The sequence below is a fragment of the Podarcis filfolensis genome, assembly GCF_964270895.1.
Source record: "Podarcis filfolensis genome assembly, chromosome: 7".
NCBI classification, from domain to species: Eukaryota; Metazoa; Chordata; class Lepidosauria; order Squamata; family Lacertidae; genus Podarcis; species Podarcis filfolensis.
In genome coordinates, this window is record NC_139603.1 from 88638288 (window position 1) to 88659850 (window position 21563).

General features: G+C 47.1%; 1 protein-coding gene across 2 annotated transcripts in view; it reads left to right on the forward strand.

The window, feature by feature from the left end:
* ZC3H3 (zinc finger CCCH-type containing 3) overlaps positions 1 to 21563 on the forward strand; it is a 276522-nt gene that overhangs the window by 96310 nt on the left and 158649 nt on the right. For both annotated transcript variants that reach the window (XM_083621938.1, XM_083621937.1), the window contains exon 4: positions 1296 to 1452. In XM_083621938.1, coding sequence (XP_083478064.1) covers positions 1296 to 1452 — 157 coding nt within the window. The remainder of the gene's footprint in view (positions 1 to 1295; positions 1453 to 21563) is intronic.

Sequence of the window (21563 nt, forward strand, 5' to 3'; positions counted from 1 at the left end):
CTTTGGCAGAAGTTGACTGCGTTGTGCTTGGTTTGGGGGAAGGCAGCAGTTGCTGACACAATGCCACTGAGGTCTGTGCCTGGAGCTCCAGAGAAGCAGCAGGACGAAGAGTCAGGCGCATCTTTCTGCTAATCTTTTCAAGTTCAGGCAACAAAGATGAGAAGCAGCCCTCGGAGGTTGCTGAAGGCTTGATTATAGAAGGCGGGTTAGGATGGAGAGACATGGGGCAGCGTTCTGTAGGTTTCACAATCTGCTCCTGGTGAGCACACAGAGGGAACTTCACGGGTTTTCTAGTCCAATGCCCGCTTGAAGCTTCCCTCTGATAGAAACCTGTTCAACCTTTTCTTTGAACGCTCCCATGGAGAGAAATGAAGCAGCCTCCTCTGGAATCTTGCTTCCCTGCTGTATTGTTCGAGCTGTTAACATGCTCTTCCAAATGTTCAGCCAATATAGCTGTCTCCCCCAGCCTAGTGGGAGTTGTAGTGCAAAACAGCTGGAGTCTACCAGCTTCGGGAAGTCTGGCATAGCTTAAATGGCAGGTCTAGGAAAAGGCTTCTGCCTGAGACCTTGGAGCCTCGACCAACCTTTGCCAACTTGCTGCCCTCCAGATATTTTTGGTTTACAAGGCCCATCCTTGCTGGCTGGGCTGATGGGAGTTGAGGTCCAGAATATCTGGAGTACACCAGGTCCGTGGAGGGTGGTCTAGAGTCTAGACTATACTGAGTTAGATAAGCCTGTGGTCTTACTCAGTGTAAGACAACCATCAGTTCAGTTTACGCAGGGTATGTACGATTGCATCTTTGTGATCAAAACCACTGGTGGAGGGAAAAAATTGGTTCCCTCCTTGTCCTTTTGCCGTCCATTCTTCAAATCCCTTTCACAGTTCTTGTTACCAGATTTAAAATTTGAGATAGATTAGCCAGAGAATATATTCTGATGTTTCTACTGTGGTTTTTAAATTCCTGCTCTATCTTGTAATACTTGAAGGGAAATGGGAACATTTTTGCTTTCAGCTGCCGTGAGAACTGCCTGATCCTGTAATGCTCTTCCTGGGTTCACAGTTCTGACCATTTTGCACTTGGGGAAAGTAGTCAAATTTGTAACCTATTGAGGGATATTATAACCATGAGCTCTGTTTTATTAAACGGCGCTCCATTTTGTATGTATGTGTGGATAAGGATTCGTATCTATGCATTTCAGCAAAGAGTTGATCCTTTTTTCCACGACCCCAGTCTTGTTCTACATGTTTCTTCAGGCCTGCGTTAATTTCTTCCTCCTCTCTCTTTAAATCCCAGGCTCCAGCTTACTTCTTGCAAGCCCCACAGCCCATAAAGTGGTGAACACTCGCTACAGGATTGTGAAGAAGGCGGCAACTTCTGCTCCTTCGGCCTCTGCGGCATCTTTCGGCAGCCCTGCTCACAGCTGGAAGTCTAGAAGGCTCTCGACATCCAGGTAGAATTTTCGACATAGCTTTGACCATTGTTTCAGTGTTGGTACCATGTTATAGGGGGCATCTGTTTACAACTGCTGATCAGCTGAAAAAGGCCACATCACATTGTTCTTATGAGCCATGGAAATGTTTGACGGTCTGTTGCAGGGGTCAGCAAACTTTTTCAGCACTCCCGCCAGATGTCAAAGAGAAAAACAGCTACAGTGGTACCTCGGGTTAAGTACTTAATTCGTTCCAGAGGTCCATTCTTAACCTGAACTTGTTCTTAACCTGAAGCACCACTTTAGCTAATGGGGCCTCCTGCTGCTGCCGCGCCGCCGGAGCATGATTTCTGTTCTCATCCTGAAGCAAAGTTTTTAACCCGAGGTACTATTTCTGGGTTAGCAGAGTCTGTAACCTGAAGCGTCTGTAACCCGAGGTACCACTGTACCAGACTTTTAGAAGACATCTGAAGGCAGCCCTGTTTAGGGAAGCTTTTTAATGTTTGATGGTCTGTTGTATTTTAATATTTTGTTGGAAGCCGCCCAGAGTGGCTGGGGAAACCCAGCCAGATGGACGGGGTATTAATAATAAGTTGTTGTTGTTGTTGTTTATTTGTGGGGCATAGGAATTCGTTCATTTTCTCTCTCTAAAATATAGTCTGGCCCCTCACAAGATCTGAGGGACAGTGGACCGGCCCCCTGCTGAAAAAGTTTGCTGACCCCTGACCTAGGAGATACCTAAAGCCATGGGGCCATTAGTGTGGTTCTTCAGCACCTGTCAAACAACTGCTGATTCTGTTGGTCTCTTTCTGGACAGCTTGGGCTAGAGGAGGGATGCCATGATGATGATGATGATGATGATGATGATGATGATGATAATAATAATTTTATTATTTACACCCTGCCCATCTGGCTGGGTTTCCCCAGACACTCTGGGCAGCTCCCTGCAGAATAGTAAAAAACACAATAAAGCATCAAACATTAAGAATTTCCCTAAACAGGTAACAAAACCTAAACCATGGAAACAAAATTTGTTGCTTTTGATATATGCTCCTGCCTTATCAATGAATTCTTTGGGTTTGGTGGTCATCTCAGCCTTCACATCAGTATCTGATCAATATTTGGTCATCACGTTGCATGTATAGATTTTTATTTTTGTAACCACCTTATTGTGCTTTAGGGAATTCTTCAGATTATGTGGCATATAAGTATTATACATATTTGAGGCTTCCCAGTGTTAGAAAACGTACTTTCAGCCCAATCCAATGTGCTTGTTCTCATAGGTAAGTCTCCCTCAGTTTCTTGGGAGTAGACTGCATGGAGGAATTTATAGGATTTCATGATTCCTCTGCTAGCATTTGCTTTTATTCATTTTTCTGTTTCCCCCTTCCAGCTTTTCTGGGCTGCATCAATAGGAGTATAGCATCTAGATCAAGGGAAGTAATAGTGCCACTGTATTCTGCTCTGGTCAGACCTCACCTGGAGTACTGTGTCCAGTTCTGGGCACCACAGTTCAAGAAGGACACTGACAAACTGGAACGTGTCCAGAGGAGGGCAACCAAAATGGTCAAAGGCCTGGAAACGATGCCTTATGAGGAACGGCTAAGGGAGCTGGGCATGTTTAGCCTGGAGAAGAGGAGGTTAAGGGGTGATATGATAGCCATGTTCAAATATATAAAAGGATGTCACATAGAGGAGGGAGAAAGGTTGTTTTCTGCTGCTCCAGAGAAGCGGACACGGAGCAATGGATCCAAACTACAAGAGAGAAGATTCCACCTAAACATTAGGAAGAACTTCCTGACAGTAAGAGCTGTTCGACAGTGGAATTTGCTGCCAAGGAGTGTGGTGGAGTCTCCTTCTTTGGAGGTATTTAAGCAGAGGCTTGACAACCATATGTCAGGAGTGCTCTGATGGTGTTTCCTGCTTGGCAGGGGCTTGGACTCGATGGCCCTTGTGGTCTCTTCCAACTCTATGATTCTATGATTTTCCATTTCCAGCCTGAATAAGTTGCCTCTTTCTCCCCATGCTCTGTAGAGGTTGTCATCCCTGTCAAACCTCCCTCCGTTACAAGATCCCTTCAGCGGATGACCAGTTGCAATTTGCAAGCAATTAGTTTAAGGTGCTCAACTATATTATAAAGTTTTGCAAATGAGTGTGGCAGCTGGCTTGAAAAGGGGGTGGGGGGAGAGAATGAATTTTAAAATCAAATAGAATAAACTTCCTCAATTACTTGGTGAAATAAAAGAAAATGCTGATATTCCCGTTTTTTAAAAGCTGATTATACAGTATTTGTTACAGTTTGAAAACAGTTTAAAAATTAAGAACCAGATGCTTTATCTGGGAACTTCTGTCACCAGCAATTTAGTAACACTTGACAGTATCAAAACAATTGCTATTTCAAGAATTTAAAATTGGAGTGCAGCATTTACCTTCCTAAAACAATTGATTATCCCACCCAGCCCGCTTAAGAGTAGCTTTATGTAAAGTACAGATTCTGTTTATGAAGGGGGAAAGACTGAGACATCGCATACGTGAAGATCATTCGTGCTTATTGTAAAACAAGAACTGGTTTTCCGTTGGAGGGTATTGCACTCATTTGCAACTCTGAATTCTTCTGGAGGAGGAAACGTACGGACTGCTAAAGCCAAGTCACAAAGCCCTACTTTATTCTTATTTTAAGCCTGACGCAGATGAGGTTCATATCAATGCTGTTGATTGCAGCATTGATATAAATCGGACTCATCACCTGCCCCTAAATCTGCCATTGGATAGGCTTTCCTTTGGCAGGGACTGGTGAGATCCCTGACCATGTGATTGACACCCCTGGCTTAATGGATATTCCCAAGAATGTGTGAACAGATATTCCTTTTGCAAAGCACACAGGCACATTCCAGCTGATCTGGCTCTAAGAGTTGTGTCATTCCTTCGTCGTGCGTCTTTTTATTTTTACCCCACCTCTTCCCAAAGGGCGCTGCAGATTTGCAGCATCATGGGGACCGACTGTTATATCTATAGATCAGCTGCTTCTTTCATCACATGGGTACCAGTCCCAGGTTCTGTTTAGCAGCTGCATCTCTTGTCTGTATCCTTGTTCTGTCCTTGCTTCCTGGGTAAATTTCCTGCGGGTGTCACTGAGGAGTCCATCACTGGGGATGCAGCCAGCCTTTTTCGGACAGTCTCCTGGGGGGGGGGACCCGTTCTTCACGTGGGCATTGTGCAGCATGAGCCCAGACTCAAACCCTGACATCTCCAGAAAGGGCTGAGAGAGTCCTGGAGAGCTGCTGCCAGCCAGTGTAGGCAGTACTGAGATAGATGGGCTGACTCAGTGCTCCTTTGCGTCCACCCTAAGGTTTGGTGTGTCCATTCTCTCTCTCTCTCTCTCTCTCTCTCTCTCTCTCTCTCTCTCTCTCTCTCTCTCTGCCTCTGCCTCTGCCAGCACTATTGATTGGCTCTCCGTGCTTTATTTAAGTCCGTTGAAAGAAGCCTATCTTGATCGAAACAGTTTTCTCTCTCCCTTCACGTGCCACGGGTGTCTTGCTGAAATGACCATTCTTCCTCAGTTACCTCATCCGCCGCAAATGCTGCCCATTTATCGGAGGAGATTGGTTTGCGTGTTTTCTCTCTCCCTCGCCTCCCCCCTTTTTGTGCCTTGTGTAGGAAGGCCACAGATGCTCAGTGAGAGATCCGGAGAAAAGTGCTTCTTGGATGGGCAGAGACTGTAAACGGAAGGGCAGGAGTTCTGTGATAGGTTTGCCCTCCCACCCAATTAGTTCTGGGACTTGCCAACGCAACAAGTTGTTGGGAGGGAAGAAAAAGGATACTCCTTGCAGGTTAATAATAATAATAATAATAATAATAATAATAATAATAATATATTTATTTATACCCCGCCCATCTGGCTAGGTTTCCCCAGCCACTCTGGGCGGCTTCCAACAGAACACTAAAATACTATAACCTATTAAACATTAGAAGCGTCCCTAAACAGGGCTGCCTTCAGATGTCTTCTAAAAGTCTGGTAGTTGTTTTTCTCTTTGACATCTGGTGGGAGGGCGTTCCACAGGGCGGGTGACACCACCGAGATGGCCCTCTGCCTGGTTCCCTGTAACTTGGCTTCTCGCAGTGAGGGAACTGCCAGAAGGCCCTCGGCGCTGGACCTCAGTGTCCAGGCAGAACGATGGAGATGGAGACACTCCTTCAGGTAAACTGGACCAAAGCTGTTTAGGGCTTTAAAGGTCAATTTTTAAAGGTTAATTTTTGCCTTAGCGCTTCCGCTTCCAGCTCACCTGGACAGCGGCAGGAGTTGTGGTCTAAAACATCTGGGAAGCACAACATATGCTACCCTTGACCTTTGCAGTCTTAGTCAGCTACCCTACTGCAGGTGTGCCCTCAACATGTGAACATCCTTGGAGAGGAGCCAAAGTTTGCAACACACTCCCCTTGTTCTCATAGAAGCTACTGCATGGCTTTGAATGCTTGAAAAAGACTAATGTTTGCTCCAGATCCTGGCCCTTTTCTGCTGTCACTTTTGAACTCAGTGGACTCTGTGATCTGGGATATCTGGTTTTAAGTCTCACGGCTACCATCAGTTCATCAAAGTTCCTCCCTCGGCCTGTATTTCCTGATTGTAAAAATGCATGTTGCTTGTGCTTGCTGTGGAATATTACCTGCAGCAAAAGTACCAGGTTCTGCGATCCCGCCTTAGTCCTGTTGGTGCTCAGGATGTCTCTATGCATAGCTGTCAACGTTTCCCTTTTTTAAAGGGAAATCCCCTTATTCCAAATAGGATTCCTCGCAAGAAAAGGGAAAAGTTGACAGCTATGGTCTCTATGGCTGCAGCTTGCAGAGTCTCTTTGTGTTTTACCTCTTGCACAGCCTTTTCACATGTAGGCAGCAGGAATATGGTGTCCCCCAAACCCACTTCAGGGTTGTCTGAGTGATGACGACTGAGGCCCTGAGTCCTTCCCTTGCAATTTATGTGAGTGAAGCTGACGTGGTTTTGCTCCCCTCGCAGTGAGGCTCTTCACAGGGTCTAATTTTGCTTTGTTCTGTTTCACATTGGCTGGGGCATTATGCCCACATCGGGAGAGGTTCCTTCTCCCATAAAGTAATTGTTTAGAGGCAAAAGACCAATGTGCCTCCAGGAAGGTGCCAGGGGCAGAGGGATGGGGAGAGAAGAGAGGGGAATCCTCAGCCTTCTCTCTCCTGCCCCCCCCCTCGACCCCCAGTGCTAAACCCCTTGGTGATTTCTTGCTTTCTCCCCTTATTGCTAGATTGCATTAAACTTCGCCCTGCCACTGACTTTTCTGCAGGCGATAGATGGGAGTATATTTTAAATTAATTTTACTGCACTTTTGTAATATTTTTGTTTTAAATAGATTTATAAGCAGCTCGGGGGCTATTTCTACAAATTTATGAAGATAATTTTCACTCTCTTGATAAGGTTAAATTTACACCTGCTATTTCCATATTAATTCACATTGCTAAGTGGATCTAATTTTCTTCCGTTCTTCTATCTGGTGTGTGCGCCTTTCCTAATGCAATTTCCCCCCTCACTAAATCACTGTGATCGGGAGTCATGATCGAGTTAAATTAACTTAAATTAATTTACTTAATAAGAGCTCCAATGAGGTTGAGATTTATTGATTGTGCTTCTTTCTCACTCCTCCCCCTTTATCTCTTCGGGGAGTTCCTCCCCCTCCCCACCTTTTACGTTCCGTTGTGGGGCTGCAAAAGAGTGGGGCTTCCTGGTCTTCACCAGCCGCGGCACAAGAAATCCGCGGGTCTCTGGAGCCCCTGAGAAATCACTTGGGACCAAATCCTGGGGGGTGATTTTCGATTGGTGCTGCTTCAGTGAACTGTGCCGGTGTGTAGATAAATGATCACGGCCTGTGGTATCGTGGCCGTTCTTGCATTTGAGGATGAAACCCGAGCGCAGCCAGAGTGCTCCGGAAAGTCATTGTGATCTTCCAAGGTTTCCTGAACAATGGACGCAACTGAATGGTGCAATTAAGGCATTCCAGAGAAGCTTATGAGAGGGGAGCAGCTGCCTAATGAAACAGGCAGTAGTGGAATCGCTGATGGCTTTATCTGCTGCGATCCTTCACAGGTTAACTAGGATAAGTACAAGGTATCTTGTACTTAACTAGGTATCTGAAGAAGTGTGCATGCACACGGAAGCTCATACCAATAACAAACTTAGTTGGTCTCTAAGGTGCTACTGGAAGGAATTTTTTTATTTTGTTTCGACTACAGCAGACCAACACGGCTACCTACCTGTAACTAGGATAAGTACAATAAGCCGTGCATTGATTGTATGTGAAGCACAATGGGGCATGGAAGTACCAATTTTAGAGCCCTCTTTTTTAAAAAAATAAAGTGGCACTGCCAGCTTAGCTATGCATATCAGTTTCACAGAGCAGCTTAGGAGCTGGGTCTTTCAAGCGGTTCACTCTGGCAGGAAGTTTGTGACCTGCACACTTCCTTGGGGCAGTGCGCAGCCTGGGAGTCATTTTGGACTCGCAGCTGTCCATGGAGGCACAGGTCAATTCTGTGTCCAGGGCAGCTGTTTACCAGCTCCATCTGGTATGAGGGCTGAGACCCTCCCTGCCCGCAGACTGTCTCGCCAGAGTGGTGCATGCTCTGGTTATCTCTCGCTTGGACTACTGCAATGCGCTCTACGTGGGGCTACCTTTAAAGGTGACCCAGAAACTACAACTAATCCAGAAAGCGGCAGCTAGACTGATGACTTGGAGCAGCTGCCGGGACAACATAACACCGGTCTTGAAAGACCTACATTGGCTCCCAGTATGTTTCCAAGCACAATTCAAAGTGTTGGTGCTGACCTTTAAAGCCATAAATGGCCTCGGTCCAGTAGACCTGAAGGAGCATCTCCACCCCCATCCTTCTGCCCGGACACTGAGGTCCAGCTCCGAAGGCCTTCTGGCGGTTCCCTCACTGCAAGAAGCCAAGTTACAGGGAACCAGGCAGAGGGCCTTCTCGATAGTGGCACCTGCCCTGTGGAATGCCCTCCAGATGCTAAAGAGAAAAACAACTACCAGACTTTTAGAATACATCTGAAGGCAGCCCTGTTTAGGAAAGCTTTTAATGTTTGAAGCATTATTGTATTTTAATATTTTGTTGGAAGCGGCCCAGAGTGGTTGGGGAAGCCCATCTACATGGGCGGGGTGTAAATAATAAATTATTATTATTATTATTATTATTATTATTATTATTATTATTATTATTATTCGGCCAAGTCAGCATTTGAACCTGGGTTCCATCCAAAGGCTGCACCCCTTGAGTCCTATTTGCTCCTTCTAAGAAATCCCCCTTTGCAAAAATGTCCCCAGTTCTCAGGCACCAGAATGAAACCTCCTCTCCCCCACCCCCCAGCTTTTGTGTGTATGCAACTCAGTTCAAGCCCTCCTTGTCCACTGGCCTTTGAGCTGGTGTTGGTGTCCAGGTTTCCAAGGGGGACTGCTGAACCCCATCTGGGTCAGCCCTTCCTGTCACATGTTGAGGCATCAGGGAAAAACCAGTGCTGTCCAGGGTTGTAAAGACTGCGGAGAGAATAATTGGGTGCCCTCTTCCCACCTTGGATCAAATTTGTGCTTCCAGGTGCCATAAGAAAGCGGCAGAGATAGCGCAGGATAGTGCGCACCCCGGAAACGATCTCTTTCAGCTTCTGCCTTCTGGAAGGAAGTCCAGGGTTATAAAGACTAGGACTAGCCACCTGAGAAACAGTTTTTATCCAAATGTGATTTTGGTTGTAAACGCAGTGTACGGTAGTCTTGATGGGAGTATATTGTATTTAATTATGGGGTATCAGAGTTTTTAGGGGGCTAACCAGGCTGGGATAGCAGGCTTGTTGGTTTTTGAATGTCTGATGTAGATTTTAAATTTCGTTGTTCTGTATGGGACAATGACAATAAAGATTATCGTATCGTATCACTCTCACCCACACCATTTGACTTCCCTGGTGGGCTTAACACCGTGGCTTTTGTTACCTAGAGGAGTCCCTGTAGTTTTGCAGACGTGTCCTGGTTTCGGGAGCTGATTTCAGGCGCTCTCGCAGAGAGAACAAGCGCTATGCTGCCCCAAAAGTTAAGTACTCTTTTGATTTTGGCAGTTCTCTTCATTGTTGACTGTTGTTCGCTGTGACGGAAAAAGACATGTTGGGAACACGCTGCCTTCATGCTTCACTGTCAATGGCCCGGGCGGATGCACGGATCGCTCCCTCTCCGTTCCTTTCCCGGAGGGAGGGGGATGAGTGTTGTGAAGGCAGATTTTTCCCATCATTGGCCCTGTGCTCATCTGGATCTTGGCAGAAAAATGGAGTTTTCCCTGGGAGCTTTCCCTTTCTGCTTTTCCTCCTTTCTGCTGACACTTCTCCAATCCCCGTTTTAAGTTCCTCCAGGGAAACCAGGGAATGAGAGGTGTGCGTCTGTGTGTGCAGATTGTGTTTTTCGGAAGTATCGAGACCGTATTGTTTTAAAAGGTCAGTTTATCTTAAGCTGTCGTGGAGAGACAGGCCTCCTTTTCTTCCCCGTCTCCCCCAAAAGGCCGGCCGGTGGCAATTAAAGGTACCAAAATGAGACTCCGAGATTCTTCTCCTCCCACTCTGGTTTTAATTTGTGCTTTTCTCCGGGCAGCTGAAGCAATATTTAGGTTGAGACTCATATTTACTTCATTAAAGTTAAATATTTTGTTCCTGCAAAACCCATTATGAAATTGCTGAAGGTATTAAAATAAAGTGTTCGTTATTGTTCTAATAACTTAGATTTGTTTCCCCCCCGTTTAAGCAATATTTGGTAAAGGAAGAGAAGGTGACAGGTGTCCTGGGCTGCAGTTCAGCACTTCAGCACCTGCCCAGGATTGTGTGAGGAGAGCCAGCGCTTGAATTACTGGGTTTAAGGAAGTTTTTGGGTGCCACGCCACGCTGCCGCTTTATTAACGTAAAAAGAGCCCTGTAGCTGAATCAGGCCAAAGGCTTTTCTGCTCCACCGCAGTGGCTAACAAGATGCTCTTGGGAAGCCTGCAATCTGGTCCTGAGCTCAACAACTCCCTCTCCACTCCTATTCCCCATCCTGCCTGTGGCATTAGGAATACTGCACAGATATAATAATAATAATAATAATAATAATAATAATAATAATAGTAATAATAATAATAATTAATTTATTTATACCCCGCCCATCTGGCTGAGTTTCCCCAGCCACTCTGGGTGGCTCCCGATCGAGTGTTAAAAACAATACAGCATTAAATATTAAAAACTTCCCTAAACAGGGCTGCCTTCAGATGTCTTTTAAAGATAAGATAGCTGCTTATTTCCTTCACATCTGAAGGGAGGGCGTTCCACAGGGAGGGCGTCACTACTGAGAAGGCCCTCTGTCTGGTTCCCTGTAAATTGGCTTCTTGCAGTGAGGGAACTGCCAGAAGGCCCTCGGCGCTGGATCTCAGTGTCCGGGCTGAACGATGGGGGTTGAGACGCTCCTTCAGGTATACTGGACTGAGGCCGTTTAGGGCTTTAAAGGTCAGCACCAACACTTTGAATTGTGCTCGGAAATGTACTGGGAGCCATTGCAGATCTCTCAGGACTGGTGTTATGTGGTCCCGGCGGCCGCTCCCAGTCACCAGTCTAGCTGCTGCATTCTGAATTAATTGCAGTTTCTGGGTCACCTTCAAAGGTAGCCCCACATAGAGTACATTGCAGTAGTCCAAGCGGGAGATAACTAGAGCATGCACCACTCTGGTGAGACAGTCTGCGGGCAGGGAGGGTCCTGGAGCAATGTCCCAGAGGCCTCTCTCTCGCCTCTAAAGCTGTGGCGGTGAGTACAGGTCCCGCCCCCTAGGCCCAATGGAATTGGGAGGGAGCGCTCTTCCCAAACACTTATAAGAGCAGCAGCAGCAGCAATATCATGGCCAGAAGCCTTTTCCTCTGCAAATTCCATGGTTCAACTGTGTTCTGTGGGAAGAAGTGCTTCCTTTTTCTGTCCTGAATCTTCCCACGTTAGGTGTTGTTGTTTGCTCCTGAGTTCTAGTACTATGAGAGAGAAGGGGAGAGTGAACGAGCAAGTGAAAGAAACTTTATCCACTTTCTCTCCATTCTGCACACATTTATGTCTGGTACCAGAGTGACTGCCTGCTTCGGCTCACCATTGAAGATCTGTGTCCCTCCAGTTTCTGTGGAGCAGTGGAGTACGTGGGACGGAGCCTTCTCAGTTGTGGCACCCAGACTCTGGAGTTCTCTCCCTTGGGAGGCCCGCCTAGCTCCTTCACTAATTTGCAAAGAAAGAAAGACAGACAGGCAGACAGACTTTCCCCACCTGTTGTTGCTCTTCATAATTTGCTGCTTCAATTTCATTTTATTTGTGGCAGTCAATTGCTTTGGGGGCTTGGCCGGAAAAGTGTGGCAGCCAGGATCTGAACTTTGGAACTCTCTGCCTCTCGAGATCAAGCAGGTGCCTTCACTGTACTCTTTTCGGCTCCTGCTAAAAAGCATTCTTGTTTAGACAAGCCTACCCAGATGCTTAGAGGTAATTTTAATCTGTTTTAGTATTTTAACTTTTCTATGTTTTAAAGTATGATTTTGAATTTTTCTCGGTTTTATTTGTTTTATCCTTTTTTTATAAACCACTTTGATGGATGTTTCTTTAAAGCAAGTGGTGTATAAATTTTAAGAAACAAACAAACCAAAGAAGAAAAAGCCCTGTAAAATGTAGGCAAAGAAGAAGGCGTTGGGAGCAGCTGCTAGACTGGATGCATCTCTCAGCCTGCTGGCTGAGTCCTACAGTGCAGTGAAATTGGTATTGTTTTGTTAGCATGGTGGCGAACAGCAATATTTGGCTGCAGAGGGAGCGTGCCGGGTTTAGAGGATTAGTGGGTGCAATGGGAGGCGATGGAGAGAGAAGATTTGCGCTGAAGGCTGGAATATGCATCTTGATAATGAGCTGTGTGTCTCAGTTTCCAAGGGGATGGATGGAGAATTCTGCCCTTGGACATTTCAGCAGTGTTCGAAACTCCCATTGTTCCAGGGGCATTTTGCGACAGGGAATTTCATTAACGCAAGCAGTTTCTGAGTTCTGGGCTCAGTTCTGCGCCTAAGATTTCAGAATAAAACTGCAGAGTGTAAGGAAAGAAGGACCTTTTTCTGCCTCCCCACTTCCAGCTCCTCTCTGAAGACTGGAGAAGAGACCCTCTTTAGGAATATTAGGGGGGTAGGCAGGGGAAGAGAGGGATGCGGATGGTGCTGTGGGTTAAACCACAGAGCCTAGGGCTTGCCGATCAGAAGGTTGGTGGTTCGAATCCCCACGACGGGGTGAGCTCCCGTTGCTCAGTCCCTGCTCCTGCCAACCTAGCAGCTCGAAAGCACGTCAAAGTGCAAGTAGATAAATAGGTACCGCTCTGGCGGGAAGGTAAACGGCGTTTCCGTGCGCTGCTCTGGTTTGCCAGAAGCGGCTTAGTCCTGCTGGCCACATGACCCGGAAGCTGTACACCGGCTCCCTCGGCCAATAAAGCGAGATGAGCGCTGCGACTCCAGAGTCGGCCATGACTGGACCTAATGGTCAGGGGTCCCTTTACCTTTAGGCAGGGGAATGACTAGACCATGTGAAAAATCAACATAATATTTTGCCTGCAGTTCATTCATTTTCAGCTTTGTATTCTTGTTACAAAAAAAGCGCTCCAAGACATTCCGTTGTTGCGCCCATAACCTAGATTTAGGGTGTCATTTAGCTCCTAGCTTTCATATCTCAGTTTATAACACTGCATTTCAGGCTAGATGTGTGTCGAAGTGCCAGCAGACGTTCTGTTTGTGAGTGAGGCTCACACTCCTGCTGCTTAGCTTAGCCGAGGGAAGGACATCCACCCCGATTATTGCACCAGTTTCATGCTTTAAGGCTGGAGGAGGCTGCTTGCGAGTGTTTTCCTCCCTGCAAGACAACAGCTTTTGCCAGTCCTGCTTGTTCCCTCCTGGTCTGCACGTCTAAAAGTACTTTTGTGAGTTGACAGTTGGCGAGACCCAGCATTCCTCGTGTGTTCGTCTTGATTAAATATCTTCCAGCTGATTAAATATCTGCCTTTTTAACTGGTTGATAAAACCAATTGCTATTATGCCTTGTGACATCTCGATGAAGACGCCTTTTTGAGGATGCTGAACGGAGGTGACAGTTTCTCTTAAGTACGAGGAGTTCAGAAACGTGTTTGGAAAAGAGCAGTCCTCTTACTTTCATCCTATAAGCTCTGGCCCGCCCCAGTTTTGGAATTTACAGGTATTTTCTGAAACGACAAAAGCTGCCAGTGTTGTTTTCCCCCAGCTGGCCACTGCTTCTTGGCAACGAGTTCTAAATTCACCAGCTGAATGCCCCAATTTCCAAGCCAAATTGTTTTGTTAAGACAATTCTGGAAGTGTGTCTTGGGAATTTAAAAAAAAACACCATTTTAATAGTTGAATAGTTTTCAAATCATTTTAAAGCATCTTTACTTCTAGCATTAATAAAGCATCTTTACTTCTAGCATTAGGTCCAGTCATGGCCGACTCAGGGGTTGCGGCGCTCATCTCACTTTACTGGCCGAGGGAGCCGGCGTACAGCTTCCGGGTCATGTGGCCAGCATGACTAAGCCGCTTCTGGCAAACCAGAGCAGCGCATGGAAACGCCGTTTACCTTCCCGCCGGAGCGGTACCTATTGATCTACTTGCACTTTGACGTGCTTTCGAACTGCTAGGTTGGCAGGAGCAGGGACCGAGCAACGGGAGCTCACCCCGTCATCGCAGGGATTCGAACTGCCGACCTTCTGATTGGCAAGTCCTAGGCTCTGTGGTTTAACCCACAGCGCCACCCACATCCCGGCGATTAATATACACAGAACAATGATTATACATACTTTAGCAACTTTCTGAGAAAAATACAAAACATTAAACAAAGCCACAGAGACTTGAGAACTACCCAGCCTAAAATGAACTTATAATGTCTGGTTTCAATAGATTTTTCAGATGCTTAACTCAGTCTTTTAGATAAGGTCATGAAGATACCAACAAAAGGTAAGTTTGGTGTTATTCACAATACCGAGAGATGCTAGTGGAGTTGTAGATATATGTTAATAATGGTGTAGAGAATGACGTTGTAGACGACAGGGTGCCATAGCACAGCTGGAAAGGGTGGTGGGGTGTCCAAAAGGCCTTTCCCTCGTCCTGGAAGAAAGAGCTACACAGCCCTTCTCCATGCTGCCAACACTTTGCTATTGCAAGGGGAAACTGGAACCCTGACGCAGAGCCTGGCGAGGGGTTAGGCCTGTTAAATCCCGCTGGGATTTATGAGCAGGAGAGCCGGGTTTTGGGGTCCCAGCTAGCAAGCAAGTGCTGAGACTGCGTGATTCCAGCGTGCAATGCATCACGGAGACGTGGCGATCTATATTTCACCGGGGGTGGGGGTGAGGCAGCAGTGAGCGCTGGCGTTCGGAGAGAGCAAGCAGCAAAGTGCTTTCCTTTCTTGTGGTCTCGCTGGGCATCCTGGTGGCAGAGAAACAGCTTTAGGTGTGGGACCCCGCAGTGGCTCTGGAAGAACTTGGCTGGGAACCTCTGAATAAACCTGCCTCTTTCTCAATTCATGTCCAGTGGCTCTCGGAAGGCCTTGTGAAATTGTTCCCCGCCTGCTCTTGGAATTCAAAATTGTGTGTTTTTCCAGAGCTCTAAATGTGCACCATCTCTCTCTCTCTCTCTCTCTCTCTCTCTCTCTCTCTCTCTCTCTCTGGTGTGTGTTCTCACTCTTTTCAGCTTCTGGCACGCTAATCTGAAGGGGCGCTGAAATGTGACTAATGTCCTTAAAGTTCCTGTCATTTTCCTTTTCTTTCCAAATTCATTTGATAAGAAAGTGAGAAGTAAACAGAAACCTTGTGTTTAAGCAGATAACTCGGAAAGCCTTTTCCATCATATTTGAAAAAAACAGCTGTGTCATGGATTCTGCAAAATGGCTGGTTTTCAGAACTTTTTTTTTTAATTTTTAAAATATATATATATATTTGTCTCTGGTAAATTTTGTTTTAATAATCTTGACGTGCTTTATAAAGGTTTAGGAATAAGACTTTTTTGAAGGGATGTTAAAACCATTCTCTAAAAATGACATCTCATTAAAGTGAAATTCATCTGCTGGGATTGGAAATATTACAGACAAGGAGAAAACAGTGGCTGTAGTTCTTTAAAATGTGTGTTTTCTCCCCCTTCTTAGAGGAAGTACTTCTTAATCCTTTTAATGAGGATGGTGAGAGACACACAACCCCATATTGTTTCTAAGAAGTCCTGACATCTGGCCTAACATAATCCATTTTCTGTTAGCTAGTAGTTGGAGGCTTCTTAATAATAAAAATAAAATAATGTAGCAGCTCTTTTGCCAAAGCTGTGGATTAATCTTTTGAATGCTCAGCGCGCTCTCCTCCCTCCTGCAGCAACGAAAGACAGTTTATAACGTTCAATCTGCTTTTCCCAACTGGAGCTGGCATCTGGGGGCTGGTCTTGACTTATCCTCATGCGCTGCCAAGACCTGAGCTTGGGTGCAATGCAGAATCAGGATTGTGGGGCAGCCCAAGCCCCAGAATTGGGCACATGGCCGGAGCATAGCTGTCAATTTACAGATTTAAAAATAAGGGACCAGCAGCCTCGAAAATAAGGGATCAGCAGCCAAAATAAGGGACCAACAATTACTTTGATAAAATACATATTTTGTTGCATGCAAATGGCTTTAGATACCTGTTAGGTCCATAAATTACCATATAGCATATATTATTCAACACAAAAAAACAGCAACAATTTGTTGTTGACAAAGGACAGCTGGACATAGAAAGGGCCCCATTACCTTCAGTAGCTTATTTAAGGGACATCATCAATAAGGGACAGCAGTGGGACATGGCGCTGGAATAAGGGACTGTCCCGCCAAATAAGGGACGCTTGACAGCTATGGGCCGGAGGTGGGTTTCGACCATTCTGCCCATGCTCTTCCCTTCGCACGTCCTCCTTCCTGGCCTTTTCCTCCTTCTGCTCCTGTCGTGTCACTTTGAGTCAGGGCCCAATCCTGCACAGATCCTCAGACAAGGAGTAGCACCCTTACTCCAAGTACACCTCCATACTGCCAATACATGGGTAGGCAAACTAAGGCCTGGGGGCCGGATCCGGCCCAATCGCCTTCTAAATCCGGCCCGCAGATGGTCCAGGAATCAGCATGTTTTTACATGAGTAGAATGTGTCCTTTTATATACAGTGGATGCTCAGGTATGCACGTTCACAACCCGCAGCATTCGCAATCCACGTCTGCACACATGCAAGTTGTGATTCGGTGCCTCTGCGCATGCGCAAAGCACGATTTAGCACTTCTGTGCATGCATGACCGCCGAAACCCGGAAGTAACCCGTTCCAGTACTTCCGGGTTTTGGCGGTCCGTAACCCGAAAAAACGCAACCTGAAGCGGCTGTAACCCGAAATACGACTGTAAAATGCATCTCTGGGTTATTTGTGGGGCATAGGAATTTGTTCATTCCCCTCCTAAAAATATAGTCCAGCCCCTCACAAGATCTGAGGTGCAGTGGACCAGGCCCCTGCTGAAAAAGTTTGCTGACCCCTGTGCCAATATATCCCTCCCCAGGACTGGGGACCGGCTGCCTGAATTCCTTCCTGGCCAGCTCTCCAAGGAGCAGAAGGAGGCAGCAAACTTCAGCGCTGTGCTGAAGTATCTGGCTGGTCGTTCAGGCTGTGTGTGCATGTGAGTGTCTGTCTGGATCAGGACCTGGCTGAGAACGTGGAACAGTAAAATCTTCCAGCTCTTCTGAGCCACAGTGGCTGATTGCACCGTCTCAAGCACCAAGCCCAGCGCAGAGGGGACCTGCTCTTACCTTTTGTTAAGAATCCCACTGCTGCCTCCTTAAGGATGCAAGAGCATAAGAAGAGCCCACTGAATCAGGCCAATGGCCCACCTGGACCGGCGTCCTGCTCTCACAGTGGCCAACCAGATGCCTGTGGGAAACCTGGAAGCATGAGTTGAGCACAAGAGCATCTCTCCCCTCCTCTGCTTTCCAGCAACTGGGATTTAATTTATTTAATTTAATTTATTATTTATACGCCGCCCATCTGACTGGGCCTCCCCAGCCACTCTGGGCGGCTTCCAATCAAATATCAAAAACAATACAGCTTCAGACATTAAAAACTTCCCTAAACAGGTGTCTTTTAAAAGGAAAAAAGTTGTTTATTGCCTTGACATCTTGCTGGGAGGGTGTTCAACAGGGCAGGTGCCACCACTGAGAAGGCCCTCTGCCTGGTTCCCTGTAACCCCACTTCTCGCAGTGAGGGAACCGCCAGAAGGCCCTCGGAACTGGACCTCAGTGTCCAGGCAGAACGATGGGGGTGAAGATGTTCCTTCAGGTATACTGGACCGAGGCCATTTAGGGCTTTAAAGGTCAGCACCAACACTTTCAATTGTGCTCAGAAATGTACTGGGAGCCAATGTAGGTCTTTCAAGACCAGTGTTATATGGTCCCGGCGGCCACTCCCAGTCACCAGTCTAGCTGCCACATTCCGGGTCGCCTTCAAAGGTAGCCCCACATAGAGCACATTGTACTAGTCCAAGCGAGAGATAACCAGAGCATGCACCACTCTGGCAAGACAGTCTGCGGGCAGGGAGGGTCTCATCCTGTGTACCAGATGGAGCTGGATTCAGAAGCCATTGACCAATCCCCTTTTTAGGTTGGTGGCATCACTGCCTCCTTTGAGAGGGAGTTCCATAGCAGTGCATAGTTAAACTATGGAAACAATTGTGCATATTATTCCAAAGTGGATGGGACCCAGCAGGCACTGGACACGCAAGAGGGTAGAGGGGAGAGAGAGAGAGAGAGAGAGAGAGAGAGAGAGAGAGAGAGAGAGAGAGAGAGAGAGAAGTGTTGCCCAGGTTTCTGTGCCCTTCAGGGAGCAGCTACAGTAATTGAGCTCTACTTTGGAGGAACTAATGAAAACAAAATAAAACTGGGACTCAGAGGTTAACGACCAGCTTTAAATGCATATGAAAATACTTAAGAATAATGGGATTTTCTTTTTTTAATTTTGGTTAATGGAGTAGTAGATTTTTGAATTGATCCTATTAAAAATAAAACTGTCACTTTCAAACCTGGGGAAGCAATTATGGGTTATTTAGTTGACAGGGTATTTTGTGTTAATCTTGGGCTGCTCTTTCTGCATGCTTCCTTCCCCCGATGCAGATCACACGCGGAAGGGAGCGTGCGCAGAAGGTCTTAGCGAGTGCCTTCGGGTCAGCGAGGGGTGTGAGTCTTCTCTTGTCTCCCCACCCTCGCCGGGGGGAAAAAAGAAAACCCCTCCATTTGAAAGAGGATTTGACAAATTCATGGTGGAGAGTGCTGTGATTCATACATTGCCGGGGCTTGGACTAGGTGGCTGTGTCAGCATTCTCATTTCTCAGAAGGGGAACGGAGGCTGATTTGAATCCCAACCCCTTGCTACACACAGAGGAAACCATTCACTAGGTTGGATTTGAAGGTGTTCCTCTTGTTCATTGCCGCCCACGTGAGCGACCCCGTCACACCTCTTGCCTTGGCCGGCACATGGCCTCCGTATTGTGAAGAACTGCAGGAGCTGAAACTGACGGGGTGGGGGTGGGAGTGGAGCAAGCAGCACAGAAAGATGCCTGAACAGTGGCGATGGTCAGATAAAGCGAATAATAATAATAATAATAATAATAATAATAAATTTTATTTGTACCCCGCCCTCCCCAGCCAAGGCCAGGCTCAGGGCGGCTAACAACCAATAAAAAAAAAGTTGATTGAAATGCAACTTAAAAAAACAAGATTAAAATACAACATTAAAACATTAAAATGCAGCCTCATCACAGGAGGAGAAAGGAAAAAGAAAGAGGGGGAGGGAATCAAATTGACTCCAAGCCAAAGGCCAGGCGGAAGAACTCTGTCTTACAGGCTCTGTGGAAAGAAATCAGATCCTGCAGGGCCCTGGTCTCATGAGACAGAGCGTTCCACCAGGCCGGGGCCAGTGTTGAAAAGGCCCTGCCTCTGGTTGAGGCTAATCTGACTTCCTTAGGGCCCGGGACCTCTAGGGTATTGCTGTTTATGGACCTTAAGGTCCTCCGTGGGGCATACCGGGAGAGGCGGTCCCGTAGGTACGAGGGTCCTAGGCTGTGAAGGGCTTTAAAGGTCAAAAGCAGCACCTTAAATCTGACCCTGTACTCCACCGGGAGCCAGTGCAGCTGGAAAAGCACTGGGTGAATGTGATTCTGCGGCAAGGACCCCGTGAGGAGCCTCGCTGCAGCATTCTGCACCCGCTGGAGTTTCTGAGACAGCCCCGTGTAGAGCAAATTACGGTAGTCAAGCCTGGAGGTGACCGTCACATGGATCACTGTGGCCAGGTCGGGGCGGGAAAGGTAACAAAAGGGACAGAGGGACCCTGGGAGGCTCCTTGGAGAAGCTCAGCCGTTCCTTGAGGTCGCCTTCCTTCTGGCCTTTCGAGGCCCCTGTTGCACGAGAACCCTTTCTCCTTTTCGGGGCTGAATCCAATGTTCAAATACGAATGCTCAGAAATAAATCGCTGGCTGAGCTGAGTTTTCTCCTCCTATTGAGCTATGCCATCTGGAGGCTTCCAGCATCCCTGAAAATCGGCCCCCTCCTTCACTCTCCCACTCCCATATTTCTGACCGCCCCCACCTCCCTGGTTCAGCCGCTTTAAATATGGATTTAGGCTCCTAACACCGAGCACCCAAGCTCAAACTCGTGTTGCGAACAAGGCAGAGAGAGCCCGCGGGGCCGCCTGCCTTCTAGCTTAGGGGATTATGAGATGATTATATAAAGGAAGCGTGCAGCTCCTCAAACCTTGAAGAGCAGCGCTGAGCGTCGCCTGGGTTTCTGGAGCTTTGGGCGGAACTGTGTCTCTGCAAGTGCTTTATTCGACCCAGCGCACCACTTCTTGTATAAGTGAAAGTTCTGCGAGAGGCTCTCACTTCCCTTGAGTTCCGCCTCTCCAGCCCCCTCGGAGGGGGCTTTCGTCTCTGTGCAAACTCCCTCTGCAGCCCTCGCTTAGTCCCTTTGGCACGCTCTGACCTTATTTCACGAGCGAGGCTGCAGAGAGTCCCGAGATGAAAGGGAAGGAAATAACTAGAGAGAGGTTTCCAGTTGGTGCTCCGGTTTTTTCATTTAAAAATCTCTACTTCTGGGGTTGCTCGCTTCAGATGGCGATGGCAGAAGAGACGCAAAACTGAGCTTCTTGGGTTCACAGTGAAATTCTTCACCTGAAGCAAATTTCAACCTCTCTGTGCGTAACTAAAACTACTTTTTTTTTTTTTTTGCAAGAAGTGTTGAACGAAATTGATTTGCTCTCCTCTTTCGTCAGACATTTCTGATCCTTTGCGATATTGCTTCCCTTTGGGTCACTGAGGCAAGGCCTGAATCTTTCCAGTGCCCTTTGTGGGGCCAAAAAGCAGGGATAGCCAAGTCAGCCGCTCTCCCAAGGTTTGAAGAATGGAGTCTTTTCCCAACCCACCTGGAGATAAGAATGTAAGCAGAGCCTGCAGGATCAGGCCAATAGCCCATCTAGTCCAGCATCCTCACAGGGGCCAACCAGGTGCTTGTCGGAAAGCAGCAAGCAGGATTTGACCACAAGAGCCTTCTCCCCTCCTGTGGCTTCCAGCAGTTGCTAATAATAATAATAATAATAATAATAATAATAATAATGATGATGATGATGATGATAATAATAATAATATATTATTTATACCCCGCCCATCTGGCTGGGCTTCCCCAGCCACTCTGGGCAGCTTCCAACAAAGTATTAAAATACAGTGGTCTGTTAAACATTAAAAGCTTCCCTAATCAGGGCTGCCTTCAGATGTCTTCTAAAAGTCTGGTAGTTGTTTTTCTCTTTGACATCTGATGGGAGGGCGTTCCACAGGGCGGGTGCCACTACCGAGAAGGCCCTCTGCCTGGTTCCTTGTAACTTGGCTTCTCGCAGTGAGGGAACCACCAGAAGGCCCTTGGCGCTGGACCTCAGTGTCTGGGCTGAACGATGGGGGTGGAGACGCTCCTTCAGGTATACTGGACCGAGGCCTTTTAGGGCTTTAAAGGTCAGCACCAACACTTTG